Source organism: Lissotriton helveticus, chromosome 10 (assembly GCF_964261635.1).
Source record: "Lissotriton helveticus chromosome 10, aLisHel1.1, whole genome shotgun sequence".
In the NCBI taxonomy this organism is placed as follows: domain Eukaryota; kingdom Metazoa; phylum Chordata; class Amphibia; order Caudata; family Salamandridae; genus Lissotriton; species Lissotriton helveticus.
Window position 1 is genome coordinate 440,075,028 of NC_136071.1, and position 20,301 is coordinate 440,095,328.

The 20,301-nt window shown below is 47.7% G+C and overlaps 1 protein-coding gene across 2 annotated transcripts in view; it reads left to right on the plus strand.

Annotated features, from left to right (window-relative positions):
* The window catches only part of LOC144785322 (uncharacterized), a 327,092-nt gene that overhangs the window by 69,951 nt on the left and 236,840 nt on the right, over positions 1-20,301 (plus strand). For both annotated transcript variants that reach the window (XM_078664285.1, XM_078664286.1), the window contains exon 3: positions 16,478-16,510. In XM_078664285.1, the coding sequence (XP_078520411.1) occupies positions 16,478-16,510 (33 nt within the window). The remainder of the gene's footprint in view (positions 1-16,477; positions 16,511-20,301) is intronic.

Sequence of the window (20,301 nt, forward strand, 5' to 3'; positions counted from 1 at the left end):
GCGGGTGTGCCACCTGCGATGATGCTGGGTGCACTGGTATGTCCTCTTCCATGGAGAAATCAAGACCCAGCACCAAATATGAGATCTGGGGGCCCGCGGAGTGGAGCTGCATGATGTGTAGGGTGACATGTCCAGCGGGCCCCGAGCTCGGGGCTTTTCCCGGCACGTGGTGGGCCCTCATTTCTACACGTCGGTGGCAGAAGGTGAGCAGTGAGGCCTGTGTGTGCAGGGGCGGGCATGCACCGCTGTGCGGCAGGAGGGAGGGGCTGGGGTGCAGCTGCCTGGGTGTGCAGGGGCGGACAGGCGATGATGTTGCATGCAATTGTATGTACTGTGCCATTCATGTATCTGGACTCTGTTTAAGATGATGGATCTTTTTTAGATGTGGGAGCTGGTGAACTGAACTACACACCATCACGTGGTGGCAGACACACAGGCAGCAGCAGGTGAGCAGTGTGGCCTGGGTGCGTAGTTTCGGCAATCTCTCTCCCTGTCCTTCTCTTCTGTTATCTGTGTCTCTCTCCCCCTCTCTGTCCATCTATCTCTCTCTCTCCCTCTCTGTCCGTCTATCTTTCTCCCCCTTTCTGTCCGTCTATCTCTCTCTCCCCCTCTCTGTCCGTCTGTCTCTCTCTCTCCCCCTCTCTGTCCCTCTATCTCTCTCTCTCTTCCTCTCTGTCCGTCTATCTCTCTCTCCTTCGCTCTCTCTCTCTCTGTCTCTTGATGTGTGCAGGACACACCTTCTCATCCTGATTTTTGTCTTGCAGGCTGTGACCTACGGAGTGTCCCGAGGGGTGCTGCCATGTGTCTTCATTTCTAGTCAGAGTTTGTTTTAATACATTTTCATTTGTTGCTTCGAAGGTGAATGTGTGATGGTCATTTTTGTGACTTATGCATGTAAACAGATGTGATTGTGCGACATCAGGCCGAATATTTGGTACATGATTCTGTGTAGTTTATGTGGCATGTCTTCGTTGGGGGGGGGATGGGGGTTCCTGGGTGTGGTGGCGATGGGTGTTGTGGCCCTCTTGGGTGTCCGGGCTGCATAATCATCGGCTCCATGGCATCTTCAGGTGTGGCTCTGGCCTTTGCTGCTGTTTGTGATGCAGGCTGTGGTCCGACTTTACACCAGGTCAGAGCAGGTGTTGGTCTCCTGTTGCTAACACGCCTTATCACATGTTTTGTGATCTTATTGCCGATCTGTCTGGTTGTTAAGAATGTTGGGGAGTGGTGATGTTGCAGCTTTTTGTTCGGGAACGCCTACTCTGCATCTCATTAGCGATAGTTGCGGGGCTCATTTGTGGTAATATTTTTAGCGGCTGCTATCGCAGGTAAACTGGTGCAATAGGCTGTTAGCAGCAGCTTGTAAATGGGGCGAAAATTTATTGTGCCTTTGGCTGCGATAAAGTGCCATTAACTCGGCGATAGCCCCTTGAGAATATGCCCCAGAGAATATTAGAATAAATCACGAAGATACTTTTTAGAAACAATTATAAATTAAATCTATCATAGGTAATACAGGGCTTATAATCTAAAAGAGTTATTCAATTGGTTAGAAACAAACAAAAAACAAAATACATTCCATTGAATTTTCTCACCGTATGTTGCATAACATGGAGTTATTAAGTCGAAATCAAATTGTTCCATTCATTCATAGAATTTAAACCAGTGGTAACAGAGTAACATCTAGAAATCCGATGGCACTCACGACGTGTCAGTAGTTTTGATAGATCCTCATCTCATGCCAGGAGGAGGGGTTGCTCAATAATTTGCCACGTAGGGTCAGTGTCTGTGCATTTTGTGAGATAAAATGGGTAACCAAGAGGGCACTGACATTTTTGCAGTAAATACGGCTTTTGTGCTGCATTATACGTGTTTTAATAATTTGTGACGTTTGGTCAGCCAATAGAAGGCCAAAAGGGCACTAAATAGCATATACCACATTGCTAGATCTACAATTAGTGAGCTGTTGTAAATGATAGGTAACTTGCCATGTTTACATTTCTTCGTGTTGAAGGTATGGGCATACATTGGACAGTTTTGGCATTTGTAATGTGCTGTGCGCTACGGTAAACCTCGAAATGGAAGTGGTAGTGTGATTATTGGGTTTTTCATTGGAAGTCCAATTCAAGGCATGGACTAAATGATCCTTTTCACTTATCATGTACTTTTTTATGCTGCTTTAATCTTAAAAGTCATTAAATATTTATATACACTTTTGGGAAAAATTCTGGTCTTCACTGAACCGCGCTAGGAGGCCGGGCCGGGCCCATTCCCATGGTTTTTCGATTTAGTGATCTCCACACCCCGGCCGCCTGGACATATCAACAAGAGGAACCGATGTAACAACTTAAACAAGACTCAACAGGGTACGTAGCCCGAAAAAACTTTTTGGGTCAAGCACCAGTACTCCCAGGCTCTCTCAAACTAAATAGAACTAGCGCCCTTTAACCAAAATGACACCATCCCTTCTCAAAGATAAACCTGCAGTGGTTGGTGGTCAAAATCAAGGCACACTAGATAACTTTGTTATAAGGAACATGCCGGAAACTGACAGAGAAGCCATCCTTGCAGAGAGACGTGCTGCAAGGCGTCGCTCAGTGGAACTGATGAAGAATAGGCGTTCGTCTTTAGGCCCAATTGAACAAGTTTTGTCACCGGTCCCTGCAACGTACAACATAAGTGAGGGTCAAGACGGACCCTTCAATGACAGTATTCCACTATTACTAAGGGATAAACCCCCCCCCCCTGAAATTCAGCCTAATGACCCCAACACAAATCGTACTACCTCCTTCTCAAATTCCGAGGAAGAAATGGTAGTGCTCGTGGACACTTCGTCACCCCATCCGAAGTCTGCTAATAAAATAAAAACAACACCTATAATTCCCCAGATTCTTGGCCCACCACCTAGGAAAAGAAGGAAGAGGGGGAGCGGGCGACAACACAAAGCTAAGATGAGTGACAACAACCTAGAGAGTGTTAAAAAACCTTCGCCTAAGGTACCATCCCCATTTGCATCAATCACTTCTACACACACTTCAAATAAAGACATAGTCACTAAAGACTTGTTGGGTGGTATGGAACAGTTAGTCAGATCAATGATATTATCACTGGTGGAGAGGTTAAAAAGAATTGCCCATCAGTTGGACAATTTGGAGCAGGCCATTGGCGAGATTAAAGGGGTTCCAAAAGGCACTTTAAAGCCCCAATCAGAACCCTTGTCTGTCTTCCCAGCCCAAAAGAGTGTTACCCAAAAAAACGATGAGTCTAAAGTTCCAGCCAAAGACAATAGAAAGTTAGCAAAGCCAATGCTTTCCAAAACAACAGGCACAAATAGCAAACCCAAAGATAAGGGAAAGTGGTAGTAGTAGTTGACAATCCTAATCCTCAGCAACAAACCCCAAACCTGAGCACCCCCAAATATAAAGACCAAGGGCATACTAGTAGGGTTTTCCCATCTGGAAAAAATACGGTAGATCTTCCCCCGGAAGCCGCCCCTTTTGTGGTTGCTCTTACTGGGGTGCCATCGTTAAAGGAAGGAAACAGAGAAGACCAACAACAGTTAAGGAATAAAGTCATATTCTGGTTTACACAAAACTGTCTACTGCCCCCTGATATAAATGGGGAAATCCTACTTGTCAGGCGCACTCCCTGGCTGGGTCGAAGGGAAAAGAATATAAGGGGCGATGTTGTAATAATACATTTTAGGGACTGTAGAGCAGCCCAATATATTACTAATAGGATCCCTTATAGCGACAGTAACTCGATCGCAATACATGACCTGACATATTTCTATCCCAGAGATCTAGTGGCCCCACAAACCAATGTTAGGCCTTTGCTTCAACCTAGGGACAATTACAATGGCCCTGTGTTTCAATTTCGGAATGATTTCCACCGTCCTCCTCCTCGAAATCAAGTATTCAACTCAAGGCCCTTATCCTCATTTTGGAATGATCATTTTGGGCCTTCCCCTCCAAATCAAATTTCCCATCAAAGGCATGGCTTTCAGCAACGGGCTCTGGAACCAAGGCCCCCTTTTCGGCATCAGGCCCCAGTCTATTCCATTCCTGTATATAACCACTACGCGGCTCTATCGGGCATGGAAGGAATCGATTGACTTCAGTCTGGGGACCCATTAAATTTTGCTGTTGAGAGGACCCAAATGGCAACAAAGAGAAATGAAAAATCTCTCATTAATCCAGATATAAATTCCCTGCAGACTGATAGCCTTGGTAGGATGGATACCCCAATAAAGCCCACAAATTTGAGTCACTCTCTGCCACTTATTATTAGTGATCAAAACCCAAATTCTAAAACCTTGGAAAGCTCAATGTTAGAGAGCCATAGGCATAAAATAGGGCAGGTAAAATCCCGCATCACTACCCTATTCTGGAACGTGGCTGGGCAACGTTCCAAAGTAACCAATGATGAATGGACGGCCTTCATCCCCAAATTCGATATAATAGCATTACAGGAGACGTGGTCTCCTGACGTGATACATATGGAGGGCTTCTGAACCTATTTTTCGCCTGGCAGCCGTCTACATCAGGACGGGCAAAAGGGGGACTAACATTATATGTCGCAAACCTCCTCAACACACGGGAGGTAGTGACTATAGCAATGGAGATTAATTTTCAGATCCTTAGGCTATCATTAAATGACAGTGAAAGTTTTATCATCATGAACTTCTATAATAATTTGCCCCATGCTGAGGCATTGATTGTGGGGTCAAAAATCTGTTCTGTTTTGCTAAATCAAAGGGAAAAGGCTACTAACAAGGAGGAAATCATCTGGGGAGGGGATTTTAACTTGGGACCATGTCTTCGTGGGTACACATGTGGAGTCTCTGATGAATCTGGAAACCTTATTACACACTTTAAGCATAACATACTAGGGAATCACCTTAACGAAATAATCTTTGAACTAGACTTGTTAATAGCTAATAACCTGAACAAAGCAGACCCCGTGCTTGCACCAACTTTTCATGGAAGGGGGTGCCAATCAGTAATAGACTTTATTTTAGTCTCAAGTGGGGTAAGGACCTTAGACGTTCTTTTTACAACACATGACATTCCACTGAGTGATCATTCCCCAGTTAGCATCTCTATACCAATAATGTGTAAATATTACAGTGGTCTTGGTACCATTCTAACACAAAACAATATGGTCCTAGATAAGTTGAACGGTTATACGCTAAAATGGGAGAAAGCAGACCCTATCAAAGTAACAAAGATGGTGGTAGAAGGGGCCTTTTCTTCCATTCTAAAATGTCTCACTCTAGACTCAACAGACTTGGAGGTTATTGTCCATTTTGCTATAATTGTTAAAGCAATAAAAGAGGCCCTGTGGGTTGAACTAAAGCACAAAAGTAGACAAAAAAAGGCTGGTTTAACCATGAGTGCACGGTTGCCTATTCCAATCTGAAAAAAGCCCTGAAGAAATCAGCCAGGATTCCACATGAGATAGCGGGGCTAAGGAAGAAATATAATTTACAGCTGAAGCTAAGAAAAGGAATTAAAAAGCCAATTATGGGACCAGCTACATGAGAGCTGCAAACACAAGAACTCAACCGCTTTTTGGCATGTTGTTAGGTCCCCTTTTTTAACTGACAATAATGATCACCCAAAGCTGGAGGTAGCCATAGAGGAGAAGGATTAGGTGCAGCACTTCTCGAAGATCTTCTCACTTAGCACGGAAACCTGTGAATTTGGAGATCTCGGACAAAAGGATCATTCTCTTTGTAGAAAAATAACTAGTTCATATCCTATTGACTTACAATTCACACTGAGTCAAATTGAACAGGCCCTAAAAGCCAGCAAAACCGGGAAGGCTCCTGGCCCTGATGGGGTCCCTGTTGATCTGTTCAAGGCTCAAATGGACCTTTGGACCCCCCTCTTAACCAGGGTCTTGAATGCAACCTGCAATGTTGGGTTGCTGGATTCATGGTCGAAATCCGTCCTGGTTCCTATTTTTAAAAAGGGAGATAGGAGCTTTGTTTCTTGCTATCGCCCAATCTCCCTTTTAGACTCCTTTGGTAAAGTGGCAGGTCGAGTCATTTTAGAACTTTTGCAAGACTGGGCTGAAGATGGAAGTATTATATCGGACCTCCAGTATGGATTTCGCCAAGGACTGGGAACAATTGAGCAGGCACTAAACCTGTCACTTTTGATCGATAAGTATGTCTCTATCAAGGGAGGCGATCTGTATATGGTCTATGTCGACTTGTCGTCGGCATTTGACTGAGTCTCTCATTCCAAGCTTTGGTCAATCTTGCTGGATATGGGGGCCCCCCCAAACGAAGTGCAATTTCTGAGAGAACTCTACTCAAACGCTACAGCACAAGTACGCTATGGGTTGGGGGGGAACTAACGGAGGAGTTCTCGGTACAGAGGGGTGTGAGGCAGGGCTGTGTCCTGGCACCCTTCCTCTTCACACTGTACACGAATGGACTGGAAGCAGAAATGCTGAAGAGGTCCCAGGACCTCCCAATGGCAAACAATCGCCCCATTACAGCACTCCTTTATGCTGATGATACCGTTATATTGGCACGCACTCCCGTGGAACTACAAAAGAATTTGGACAGATACTCTAACTTTATGGCTAGCTTGGACCTGAAAATTAACATCACGAAAACCTTTGTTATGAGGGCAGGGTCTGGACACAAGCACAAAATGAGGGGAATTTATCTCAAAAGGGAAAAATAGTGGTATCCCAAACCATCCCTACCTGGGCATAATTGTAGATGATAAACTGTCTTGGAAGCAAGCGGTAGAAACGCGCAGACTGCTTTTCCTAAGAACTACCTCTGCCTTGATAAATTTTGCCAAGAAATTGGGAAAGAGAGCTCCCCCCGAAATGATTATGATTTACAAGGCCAAGTGTCTATCCGTGGCTTTGTATGGGGCTGGGCTGTGGGGGTTTGTGCCCACCGGTAGCATACAGAGAATAGAAAATTCCTTTCTAAGATTCCTCCTTGCAGTACCGAGCAGCTCAGGTACCTTTGCCTGCCATTTAGAGCTGGGACTCATGTATGTAACTGATCTGGCCAAAGTTGAACCCGTGCTTCTATGGCGAAGGATCTGGACTTCTGAAAAAGCGACTTTGACCCAGACTATCATCATGGAATGCCTGTCTATGGATAATTTTAAAAACTCAAGGTGGCTGTGTTACGTTGCTGGGTTTTTTCATGATTTGGGATGGGATAAATACTTTAAAGACCCTTGCTCAATTCGTGAGATCCCAAGGAAGGTCCTCAAAACGAAATGCCTTGCTTATCTTGAGGAACAGAGACTGGCGCTAGAGGTTTCTAAACCCTCGGTAACACACAGCCTGATGATACAAGCAGCGCCTTCTATCCAGCCGTATCTCACTTACAGCACCACAAGTTATGAACGATTTTTACTGGTCAGGTTCAGGATGAACCTCTTCCATAGGTTGGTTACCTTCCCCATTAGGAATAATTGGGCCAAAGACCTTACTCCCTGTCCTTGTGACAATATCTCATCACAATCCACCTTGCATACAATTCTCTTTTGCAAATTTTGCAGATATCTTAGGAAAAAATGGCTTGTCCTATTTTTAAGGAACAATGGTTTTAGACAGTGTTTCAGACGGTGCTTTGCTTTTTTTTTTACAAATGTTACAGGGGGAATACATGGTTTTTATTGTGGCTAGTTTCCTTAAATGCCTTGTTAGATACCGTAGGACCATGGACCTAAGTGACGTACAAGGCAGTATTGAACCTAATTGTTAGAAACTAAAACCACTCGTCTAATCGTATGTATCTCTCCTATTGGTTGTTAATCACTCTTGTTTTTAAACTGTATATTGTTGTTTAATCCTCTTTTAACATGTAACGTATTAACAACGGTTTTATCTTATTAATTACTTCCTGATAGTATATATATATAAATGTATTGTTGTGTATGCTTTTATGATTTACAACCAAAATCGAAATAAAGCAAACTTGACTGACTGACACTCTTTTTCTTCTGTCCCTTGATTATGTAATATAAATTCTCAAATATGGTATTAAATGAGTTATTGTTTGCTTGAACTGTATTTTAGGACATTGTTTTCTAGTTACTACCTATACCCAGGTCCTCTTTAGGTTTATGAATGACTCCAGTTGTATACATTGCTTGTTGTCTCAACATTACTTGAACAGTTGTGTGGGCAAAGGGCGTATCCATGGGCAGTATGTGAAGAGCTAAATTCAAGTGATCCATCATGACATGCAACCAGTGCATAGAGAATGGTCTTGCTAATAGGCTGAATGGCAATTGACACTTGAAAAGCCTGTACTTTAACTTCCGAAACCAGTAATGGCCTATGATTGACTCAGACTGGATAGCCCGAAAGTCAATTTGGTATTTGGACCTGTAGTTCCTACTAGCTCTAGGGGGTGCAACATATTTTAATTTATGTCTTGAAACCCTCAACTACTTCGATGCAGTCTGAGGTCCCAGTCTCTCTAAAAACAGGAATTGTTGGGGGCGTGGCCTGACAGCGGCTAAGATGGCCGCGTAGTCCTGAGGCTCGTTCGGGGGTCGGCGAAATGGCCCTGAAATCCGCAACTTGATCCTGCTGCCTCTCCTTCCTAGCTGCGGGACCTGATCGCGGGCGAGCCCCAGAGCTGGCGGAGCCCGCTCCGGTCTTCCTCTGCCCCCTCAAATCGGCGCAGCAGGACCAGACGAGTGGGGCCTTGCTGAGGCCTGCTGCCACTGCGGACTGTGAGAGCAGCCCCGGCTTCGTGTATCGGCGGGGCCGGTTTGAGAGCGAGTACGTCGGCGGTACGCGGCCATGTTTGAAGGCGCCCAGTTCACGCCGCGGACCGGGGGTCTCCGCTCGGACCGCCGCTCCCCCCAGACCCTCCGCAGAGGCCGTGGTGGTGAACCTGATGCTCTGGGCAGTCCCACTGTTAAAACAGCGAGGATCGGGCGGCTGGAGGATTTGAGGCCTCCCTGGCTGGGAGAGGAATGGCGACGTGTGCGGGCCTGGGGGGCACTGGAGGTAGATACTGGCTATGACCCCCCTCCCCCTCCCCCCACCAACCTACAAGGGGGAAGAGAGCATCTGGACGTAACTTTGGACGGTGTAGGAGGCAAGTGAGGGCACCAGTCGCACCCGGGGCCCGACATCCTTTAGATGGAGGTACCGGCCGGCCGGCTCTATCCTGGTGCGGAGACCTGCCAAGGCTGCGTGGATCCTGCAGCGGAGGTTGGCGATCGTTGGAGTGGGAGGGGTTCTGGAGCCCCCCTGGGCGGACGACTGAGGCGGAGAGAGCTGCGGGGTCCTGGGGAAGCTGCGTGGCGTGTGGCTACCCCGAGCGGGGCTAGTGTGGTGCTGTGAGTTGGCGACAAGAGCCCGTCACGATGGGACCGGGAGCTCAGAGCCGAATTGTAGGGGGCGATGCTGAAGGGTGGCCCTGGACCAATCCAAAAACGTGGCTAAATCCAGGACCCCACGGCCGTCCAGGCTAATACTATCAACAAGTACACGGCCCCGACGAGCGGAGGGAGTGAGTCCGACCCGGGAAGGCAGCGGAGGGGTCGGAACCGTGCTTGTCCGCCATCATGCTGGCAATACATACCCTGGGCACAACGCTGGAGTCTAAAATTGATAAGGTGGCCATCTAACTGGCCCTGCTGCGAGCGGACCTTAATAAGACGTCAGAGAAAGCCTCTCGTAACGCCACGTACATTGGGGAGCTCCAGCGCGCCACCAAATAGTTGCAACAGCAGGTCCAGCATCTCACCCACCAGCAGAAGCTCACAACGGCGCGGCTGGAAGACCAGGAAGGGAGGGCCCAAAGGAACAATATACGGGTGGTAGGTGTACCAGAAAAAATGGAAGGGCCGAGCATGGACCTATTCTTGGAAGACCTAATCCTACAGCATCTTCAACCTAAGCGGCTGTCCAAGTTCTTTGTCATCGAGCGAGCTCACCGAGCCCCGGTTCCCCCGCCTCGCCCGGGGGTCCCCCCGAGGACTATCATCGCCCGGATTCTGAACTTCAGGCACCGGGACGCCATCCTGCAGGCGGCCCGCCAACATGGAGACCTACGGCTGGAGAATGCGGTGATCCGGTTCTTCCCTGATTTCACCCTGAAGGTTCAACAAGAACGTCGCTCGTTTGACGGAGTTAAGAAGGAGTTCCGTGCAAGGGGCCTAAAGTACATGATGTTCTTTCCAGCACGCCTTCAGATCCTGGCCAGAGGTAAATCCTTCTTTTTTACATCTCCGGAAGATGCCATGGCGTGGATCGAGGAATCGGAGCACCCCTCCCATGGCCCGCGGGGAGAGGGAGGATGGAGAGATACCGGGGCCCGGTCCCCAGCATCGTCGCTGGTTTCAGGGGGAGGCGAACCTTGAGAACGCAGTGCTCCTCGGACACCGGACAGAGTGGGATCGCGCAGTTTATCGGCCTCGCCGGACTTGGGATGATTCGGTAGGGTGAGGCCCAACGAGAGGAACGTGGCTCGACATCGCACCAGGTGGAGGGATCACTGCCTAGGACTGGAAGCTGCTGGGTGATGGTCGTGTTGGGACATGCCGCGAACCGGTGCTGAGATCGAGGCGCCACTGCCATGGCGGCCATGTGGTAATGTATTGGGGGTGAGGGGGGGCATTTGTTGGGGGGAACTGAGTTGTAGGATATGTTCGTATCTGGACTTGCAGCTGTGGAGAGGTGGACTATGCTAATAGACTGGGGCCGGGTAGTACCCTCGGACTGGCTTTTTGGTTGCCACTTGTGCCCCTAAGTTTTTTGTTGCCTGGGCGACAGGCGCTTTGCTTGTTGGGGTATGTCGGGCCTGTTTGACCTGCGAAGCAGGGTAGCAGGGAGGGGGGATCCAGGAGTTGGGGGGACATCTACATGTTCATTTACAACAAGAAAGTTGAGTTCCGACAAAGTTCTTTTAGCTCCAGAGACACGGGTGGTGGGTGGGAGGATGGCGGGGAGTGGAGGGATGTGGGTACTCCCCATGCAGTCGATATTGCTTTACATCTACGATCATAAGTCAAAGGCACAGACGGCTCATGTGTTATCCTGAAATGTTAACGGCTTGCAGAATAAGATTAAACGTACTATGGTGTTGCAATATCTGCATAGACATGGCCCCGACATAGTCCTGCTCCAAAAAACACATCTAATAGGGAATCATTATAAGGTCCTCAATAGATTTGGTTACACGCTGAGGGCGCACGCCGGCTTTACCACAGGCTCGAGAGGTACTGGGATACTGATTAAAAATTCCCTTCCACTGGTGATCAGACAACATTGGGTGGATCCCCTTGGGCGCTATGCAGCTCTCACTGGACAATGGGAGGGCCTGACCCTTAATATTTGTTCACTCTATGTTCCCCCATGATTACATGGTACTGCCCTTCCTGATATTGGGAAACTGCTAATAGATATGCCGGAGGGTATCCTGCTTCTGGGAGGAGACATGAATGAGGTTATGGCGGAGGACATGGATAGGTCATCGGGCTCGGCATCCAGAGGGAGGGTGAGTTACCTCAGAGACTTTGCACAGGCGATGGGATTGGTAGATCTCTGGAGGGCACACAACCCCCACACTCGTCAGTATACACATATGTCTGCGGCGCATGGGTCGGGTTCTAGGCTAGATTACCTATTCACACAGATTGGGGGCATGAACTCCTTTCACGGTGGGAGTAATAAGGCCAGAGGCATCTTGGACCACTACCCAGTGGAGGTACACCTACTGGTCCCCAGGAGGAATTGGAGTGCCCCCCCTAGGCTGGACACTTTCATGTTCAAAGACCAAGAGTTTCAGACACAGTTCCGTAAACGGGTGGATCAGTACTTTGCTGATAACGTTGGCTCGGTTCAGTCACACAGCATAGTTTGGGAGGCCTACAAGACAGTAGTGAGGGGTTTCGTGCAAGCGGAGGTGGGCAAACGGAAGAAGGAGTAAGCGGCACAGATCGACAGACTAGAAACACAATATCTGGAATTAGAGGGGGACAGGGAGGAAACTCAGGAGCAACAGCAAGAAAGGTGTCACAGATTACGACTTTTAGAGAAGGAAATACATGATATGTTGGCGGATCAGGCACGATCACGTGCGTTAGCGACCCAGCGGCGGGTGTATGATCTAGTGGACAAGGCCAACAAAATGATAGCCTGGCTGGAGAGGAGGGACAGAGAGTGAAACTGGGTGCCAGGGATTAGGACACAGGAGGGACAGCTACCGACTACGAGTGCAGACATAGCGGAAGAGTTCCCTAGCTATTATGAAATGGTCTACAGGTCACACACTCAGTGGACGGAATGAGACTGTGAGAATTTTCTGGCCCCCTTGCAGATGCCCTCTTTGGAGAAGACAGACAGAGATATCCTTGACTCTGACATTACAGTAGTGGAAATAGAACATGCTATGAGCGATTTACAAGTCGGGAAAGCACCGGGGCCCAACGGGTTCTCGGCGGATGCGTTTCGATGTGTTGCTAGTAAAATAGCGCCCCATATGCTGCGCATGTATACAGAAGCCCAACAGGTGGGACGATTGGCAAAGGACCTTCGCTCAGCTACGATTGTGGTGATCCACAAGTCTGGTAAGCCACAAGACCTATGTAGCTCAAACAGACCCATATCACTCCTTAATTTTGAGATGAAAGTCCTGGGCAAGATCCTGGCCACCAGGCTGGGAGCGGTGGTACAATCCCTGATCCACCCAGATCAGTCGGGCTTTATGCCACATAGGAACACCCGGCTTAACTTGCGACGCCTCTATGGGGTAATACAGATGACATCGGCCCGACCGAACGTCCCGGCGGCCTTGCTATCGCTTGACGCTCATATGGCCTTCGATAGTATAGAATGGCACTATATCAACGCGGTCTTGGCTAAGATGGGGTTTGGGGATAAATTCCGAGCGTGGGTACGATTGTTATACACCGAACCCCTGGCGAGGGTCAGAGTGAATGGATCCTTGTCCAGGGAGTTTCAATTAGAGCGAGGCACGAGGCAGGGCTGCCCGCTCTCCCCGACCCTCTTCGCCTTGGCCCTGGAACCTTTGGCCACCTGGGTGCGGGCGGACCCATTGGTGTGGGCAATAGATCTGGGGGGCGGCTGGGAAGAACGTATTTCATTATACGCCGACGATGTCCTGCTGTATGTCCAACGTCCTGAGGCTTCCATCCGGAGACTGCTGGAGATCCTCCATAGGTTTGGTGCCTTCTCAGGCTACCGGATCAACTGGAGTAAATCCCTGGGTCATGTACTGGCAGGCCCTACGCCGTGCATGATGGATGAGTGCGGTGGACTTGTATGGAAGGTGGTGTTTCGGTATCTGGGGATCTGGATATCTGAGACAGAGGAGGAATATACGCGCCTGAATGTGACGGCTCAATTGGAACGTCTGCGTGGCGATGTCGTACACTGGAAGACCCTCCCGCTGTCCCTAATGGGCCGCGCGGTCTTATTCAAGATGATGGCCCTCCCTCGTCTGCTCTATGCACTGCAGAGCGCGCCGTTCATGGTACCGGGCCAGTTCTTTCGAGCAGTCGAATCGGAACAGCGTTCTCTGTTGTGGAGCGGGGGCTGTCCTAGGATAGCTCTCAAGAAGTTACAGAAAGGGGTGTATAAGGGGGGCTTGCGGTCCCGAACGTCCGCCTGTATTACTGGGCGTCCCAGCTAGTCAATGTTAATGGCTGGGTGTTCGCACCTGTGGAGGAACCGGCGTATAGGGTGGACCGCATGGTCTTCGGAGACGCGACCTACCTGGCTGCCCTCTACCATAGGGGCAGATGCCGTAGGACTCTCCCGCCACAGATGAATGCAGTGAGGGAGGTGTGGAAGAAAGCGTCGAAATTGCTGGGATGGGGTGCGAAATTGACTTACCAGACCCCCTTCTGGGCCGGGAACTTTCTCCCGGCAGTGGCCAAACTGCAAGGCCTTCGCGCATGGAGCCTTATTGGCATAGATAGACTAGGGGACATCTGGAAGAGAGGTAACATGATGTAATTTGCATCGCTACAGACGGAATTCCAGATGGGAACTGTAGAGTTCCTGCATTACCAGCAGCTGAGACATGCCATCCTGGGGCAATTGCAGTCGGGGGACCAGCTACCGGAATATGCCCCGCTTGAGGACCGGCTGTTGATGGACCCAATGATAGATAAAGCAATCTCCCTCACTTACAAAAAACTGATCAACAACCTGGCTGACCCCCTGGGCCCTCTGAGGGAGAAGTGGGAGACAGACGTAGGGCTACTGGAAGACGACGACTGGAGAGATGCATTGCAAAGCCCAAGAGAGGTGACGATTCGGGCTCAGTTCAGGCTGGTCCAGCTTCATATATTTACATCGCTCTTACACACCACGCACAATACAGCACCGGATAGGCTATGCAGAGTCTAAGTTTTGCCTCGGGGGTGCGGGGAAGAGGGCACGTTCTTCCACACATTGTGGGATTGCACCAAGATTAGGGTTTACTGGTCCAGGCTGTCTGATATCATGGCGGAGGTAGTGGGGGCAGAAGTACCGCTAAAGGCTCAATGGCATAGCCTGGGGGTAACGAGTGACATTACATGGCCTAAAGGTGACAAGATTTGGTTGGCACTAGCCAGCATGGTTGCAAAATGAAATATAGCACGGCTCTGGGGGAGTGAGGCGATGCCTACGGTGGAAGAGTGGGAAAGGGACCTTGATTGGTGCCAAAGGGCGGAAAGAGTTATTTATAAGAGCAGAGGATGCCCAAAGAAATGGGAGAAAGTGTGGGGGCCATGGAGGCAATACAGAGGAGAATCAGTAGTCACCCAGGCAGATTCTGAGTCTGATTAAAAGTGAGAATTGGCCCAAAGTCCTGCTCCCTGCCCGTGGGGGGAGGGGTTGGAGGGGTGGCACGGGGGGACTAGACCGGGTATGGGAGGGGGGTGGCACTTCAGTACGCAGTGATATCCATTCACAGAAATCCCGCCGGTGTGGGCCCCACACATTCATGGTCAGGGGTGGGAGGGATATAGGAGGTTTAATTTTTCATGCGGGCCGAGATGATGACGTGCAATGTAAATGATGATGTCTTTTATGTATCAATGTATTACTACTGCCGACCACTGTGTGATCTAACTGGAGCATGTTTTATAATAAAAAGATTTTTTTTAAAAACAGGAATTGTTCTGGTCCTCCTAGACACTCACATATATAGGTTCTATAACTGTAGGAGAGATAGATAGAGGAAGGAAACCCCACACAGACCATACTACACATAAACATATTCGCATAGAACATGTTTGTAACAGGCATGTCCTGGAGTGACACACATATAGGCACGTTCTGTTTAGCCTCACACATACCACTACTTTCTAAACCTATATGACACCCACCCACACCCCCACTTGCACGCACACCCCCACACACACAGGCACACACACAAACACACACACAACCAGACACACACACACACACTAGAATACCCTTCTCCTCTACAATGTAATTGCCCCCATCAATATTGTGATTTTCCTAATAAAAATTACTTCTTTATTGTTAAGTTGTTTATTGTATTCATTGTTATAGGTATTTTTAGTTCCTTATATAGTGTGCACTGTATAAGTGTGACCACTTTTGTTAACATGGATTTACAAAACGTTTTCTGTGAGCAGGTTTCTTTGTTCCAACATAGACGTGACTTTCTGTTGACTCTCCTGAAGCAAGACCCTCACTCATGCTTAAATGCTCAGTGAATCAGTCCTTTCTAACTTTAAGCAAAAGGACTCTAATTCTGGAATAGATATTGAAATAAGATTTGAATCTTGAAACTAAAATAGAGCAGGAAGTTTGATATTGTTTTTTATCCTGAGAATCAATGGACAGTTCACGAGACAAGCAATTTATGACTATAACTGGAAGAGGATAGCTCCAAGGATAAGATACTCAAAGAAGCCGCCTGACCATAGGGCATGAAGCAAGGCAGTGAATCCTAAAACTCAATAAAGACAGACCCACAGACTATAGAGTGAATTATATGTCAAAAAGAGTCTAAATCCTTAAATAAGAGTGTGAATCCTGAGGCATGAAGAAGACATAAACTAAGGTACAATATTGAATCCTGAGAAAAAGAGAACATTTGAAATAAATAATACATTATGTATCTCAAAGTATACTATTTATATATGGAATAGTGAATACAGGGAATCATAAGTTAGACTCTGAGATTTGGCAGTGAAAAAGAGGCTACACCCTGACATAAGTTAGTGCCTACTGCTAGTCCAGACAAAAAAGATAGTTAAAACCAATGCTAAAAGAGGACAGACATGGAGATATGATTGTAGATCTTGAAATTCAGAAACAGGCCATGAGACAATATGAGACAATATGGAGTGAATCAAGAGACTCATAGACAAGACAGTAAATCTTGAGAGTCAGAAGAAAGGCCCCGGGGTGCCTGCCAGTTTAATTGAGATCAAGTAAAAATGACATTTCTTAATGTTCTTTTCTTTTTTTTTACTTCTAGGGTATCCTTTGGGGGAGTATTGCAATTAAGGTTGTAAGTACATACACCTTTGGAGGAATGCAACTTTCGGTACTTATCTATGACTCTTTTATAGATTTTCTGTGACGATCTGTGACGACCAGATAAGTAAAATTAAATGTTTTATGCAGCAGGTAATACTGTGGCTAATCTGTTCCTAAATCTCACATTTATGTTATTTGTTGAACTTAGGTGTAGGGAGTTACATTTGAAGTAAACAATCCAGGACTGCAAACCTGGTTGCTTGATTCCAGAGCCTTAATAAATCTATGACAGGGGCTGCCCACTAATCACCTGGAATCAAGGGCAATCTAGAGAATAATAACAATGGTACCTTATAATCCATTAATCAAGCAAACAAATAATTTACCTTTTCAATTATTAGTATCAGTTGTCAACAGTTAATAAAACAGTTGAACCAGTCACTATGATTCCATTGCCAACAACCTAACCACAACACCAGATCTCTATTAATATGAATTGTTTTTGTCGCGCACCCACCTACTCTCCATGCTTACTCTTGTTCTGTCTGTGCTTTCCACTAATGTTTGCAATACCGCTGGCTTCTTCAAAAGATGTGCTTGTTATGGGGACATCTAAGAAGGAGGACTGGTAAGGGCAGGGGGTGGCAAACAAGATTCCAAACTGGCATGATCTGTTCTAAGATGTATTGGCAAAAGGAAGGCTTGGCACCAGCTTTTGCACTCTGCTGACCTTTATTCTTTGTACTGCATTCAGTAGAAAATCCAACCGTTTTTTTGGGGGCACATCCTACTTCATTGCATGCCTCCTGGATGAGGATTGGGCCTTAAAAACTCATTAGAATATGGAAATGCACACTATACAGCAATCATAATATCTACACTTAGGGGCCGATTATGATGGCGGAAGGCCTGCCACCGCCAGCCGTGCAGTGGCTGGCCCTCCACCATCGGACGACGATTCCCTGCCAGTCAAATTTGCATGGCAGGGAGAATCAGACTGCGACAGTGGCGGGCACAAAGACCGCCTGCCAAGGTCCGCCACAGGTGATCGTTCCAATTGCCTGGCAGTGGGGTCTACATCTGTAAAATGGTGGCGGTGCGTGGCAGGCACCGTCCACCAAATTAGATGCTGGCAGGGATTGGTTTCAGGGGCCTGTTTCAGGCTCCCCTTGTGTTGGGGTGAGGTGATGGTGCCCTTGGGGGGTACCCATGATACCCCTCTGTATTTCCCTGCACTACATACATTTTTGACATTGCGGCGGATACTGCAGCCAGCAGCACCTGCCACAATGGTAAAGATGCAAGATGCGACCACCACGGTGGCTGTCGCATCGTAATGCTACGTGCGGGACTGGCGCCATAGAGGCGGGTGGTCCCAGGCACCGCTACCATGGGGGGCGGACTCGGTCTGCCCGCCAACGTAATCGGCCCCTTAGAGAAGAGATTAATTCTTTGTAATATATTTATTTTCTCTTTCATTTCATTTCAATGAATATTTCTGCATTGTTAGCATATCTTTGGGTTCATATTTTCTCAATTACCTCATTATAACATGTATTTATAAGATACATTTCCATTAGTTTGCAACGTTGTTTAGTCAACCTCTACTTGTTTTATGTCAAGGCAAAGGATACAGACGTATCCTCTGATCAATTTCTTACACATGCCAAGACTGTCTTTGAGCTCAGGGAGACCTGGGGCGGCGCAGACCAAGAACCACCTGAACACTGTTATATAGAACTACTTATATCTGTGATGGGTAACAAACTGTTCCCCAACTACATAGAGCCTTATTGTAGGGCACGAGATGCTCCTTGGTAGAACTTCTGGATAAAATGTCAGATAATATAGGTCTGAAATTAAAGGATGAGTATTGGCATGTTGTAAGGAATTGTACTATTGGTTGAGGGAGATGGAAGCCCCACTCAGGCAACCACTAATGTTTTTGTCAGGGAGAACCCCAAAAGTCCCTATCTTAACCTGTGCTTAACCATCTTGTAGCTTGACACAAATCAATCCAGCTTAACTTAGAGGCAATGTGTAAGTATTTAAGCAGCACAAAAACAGTAATAAAGTTAAAACACAACATAAGAAAAATCCCAAACCCAAATAAGACAAATAGAGTACATCGTAATAAATAAAATGATACCTGAATGACAAACATCCAATCAGTAGAACTGGAGGTGTGCAATTTGAAAGTTTAAAGTGAAAATAGTTTCTAAAAGCATTTGGCACCACTCGTGGCCATCTGACCACGCTATACTGGGAAAAGTCACAAGTTCATGCTGACTGCGAAGGAGTGCGGGTTGGATACAGGGACCAGGTTAGTCCCCCTGAAGAGTTACCTTCTAAGTCTGGCGCAAAGAGTTCTGTTCATGTTGGAGGAGGCCGTGAGGAGCAGGATGAGCATTGTGGATGGTTTTCGCTGTAGCACTAAGAGCAGGCTTGGCACCGCAGACAGTTGTCTCTGTCGTGTGAAGATCTGGCAGAGTATCACAGACAGTTGTTGCTGTAGCTCCATGTTGGCAGTCATTGAGGGATGTCTTTGCTGAAGTGCGAAGTGCAGGTCTTAATTTGTCCATTGTTTTCAGACTGTCCTTGGTGCGAAGAGCAGTTTTTACCGGAGCTTTGCATTGGTGGTCGTCACGGGTGACAGAGTCTTGGCGTCAGCTTGCCCATTTGTTGTGTACCTGTAGCTCACAGAGGAGGTCAGTCAACTGACCTTTGGAGTCACTGGGATGAGGCATTCAGATTCAGTCTTCCTTCTCAGACAGCAATGTAGTCCTTAAAGGGGCAGGTTAGTCTTTTGTCAGCAAGGCAATCCTAGGGGCGGCTCCTCCGCTAAGGCGGGGGAGCGTCGCTCCACTGCTCTTTGATCAGGAAAAATAAAACTATAATAATGTAGGCAGGGCGGGGGAGGAGTGGTTTGCACACTCCAAGTGCACATGACTGCTTGGCCGGCCATCTTGGCCCAACCAAACAGTCATGTGCACTTTGCATGTTCCCCAACAGGCTGCATTACACAGCCTGGTGAGGAACATACTCAGGCAGCCAGTTTCCCATCTGAGCTCCGATCCACGGTGCTCAGACCAATCACAATGCTACATTGCAGCGTTGTGAATGGCTACGGGGAGCCTGGGTGCTTCCTGGTTCCGGGACTGCCAGAGAAGCTTAAGAGAGATGCGGCCGGCAGAAGAGACGAGTGGTATTTTTATTTTTTTATTTATTTTCTAATATCACTTGACAAATCTCCTGTAGTAACCGATGAGGCCTAAAAAGACTCTAACCTCAGTCTGGGTGTTGGGGTTTACCAAGTCTGGATTTTGACCTGGAAGGGCTGCATCTTGCCCCTACCAACCCGGTGGTCCCACTAACCCCAGATCTCTACCCTAGCTGGCACTTGTTAGCTGTGATAGTCAGGCATGTCTGTTACAGGGACATAAACCCTTTCTGGAGGTGGAACAGGTGGTCCCCAAAGATAGAACTGAAAATGGCAATGTCGTCCAAGTAGGTGGTACTGAAGTACTCCAGCCTTGCCAGAACTTTATTGACCAACCTTTGGATGGTGGAAGGAGCATTCTTCAACCTAAAGGGCATTACCCAAGACTAGAAGTAGCTCTTTGGGTGAAGGATGGAGACCTCTCCTTAGCCCCCTCAGTTAAGGCAATTTGCCTTGCATTGATGCAAATGTGCACAGGAACTTGCCAGCTCTGAATTTGTCAATGAGCCCCTGGTAGTCCACACAGAACCGGAGTTCTGGTGTGGATCATGGTGGGACGGCCTTAGGTACCAGAACCACTGGACTGTACCAAAGTCTGTCAG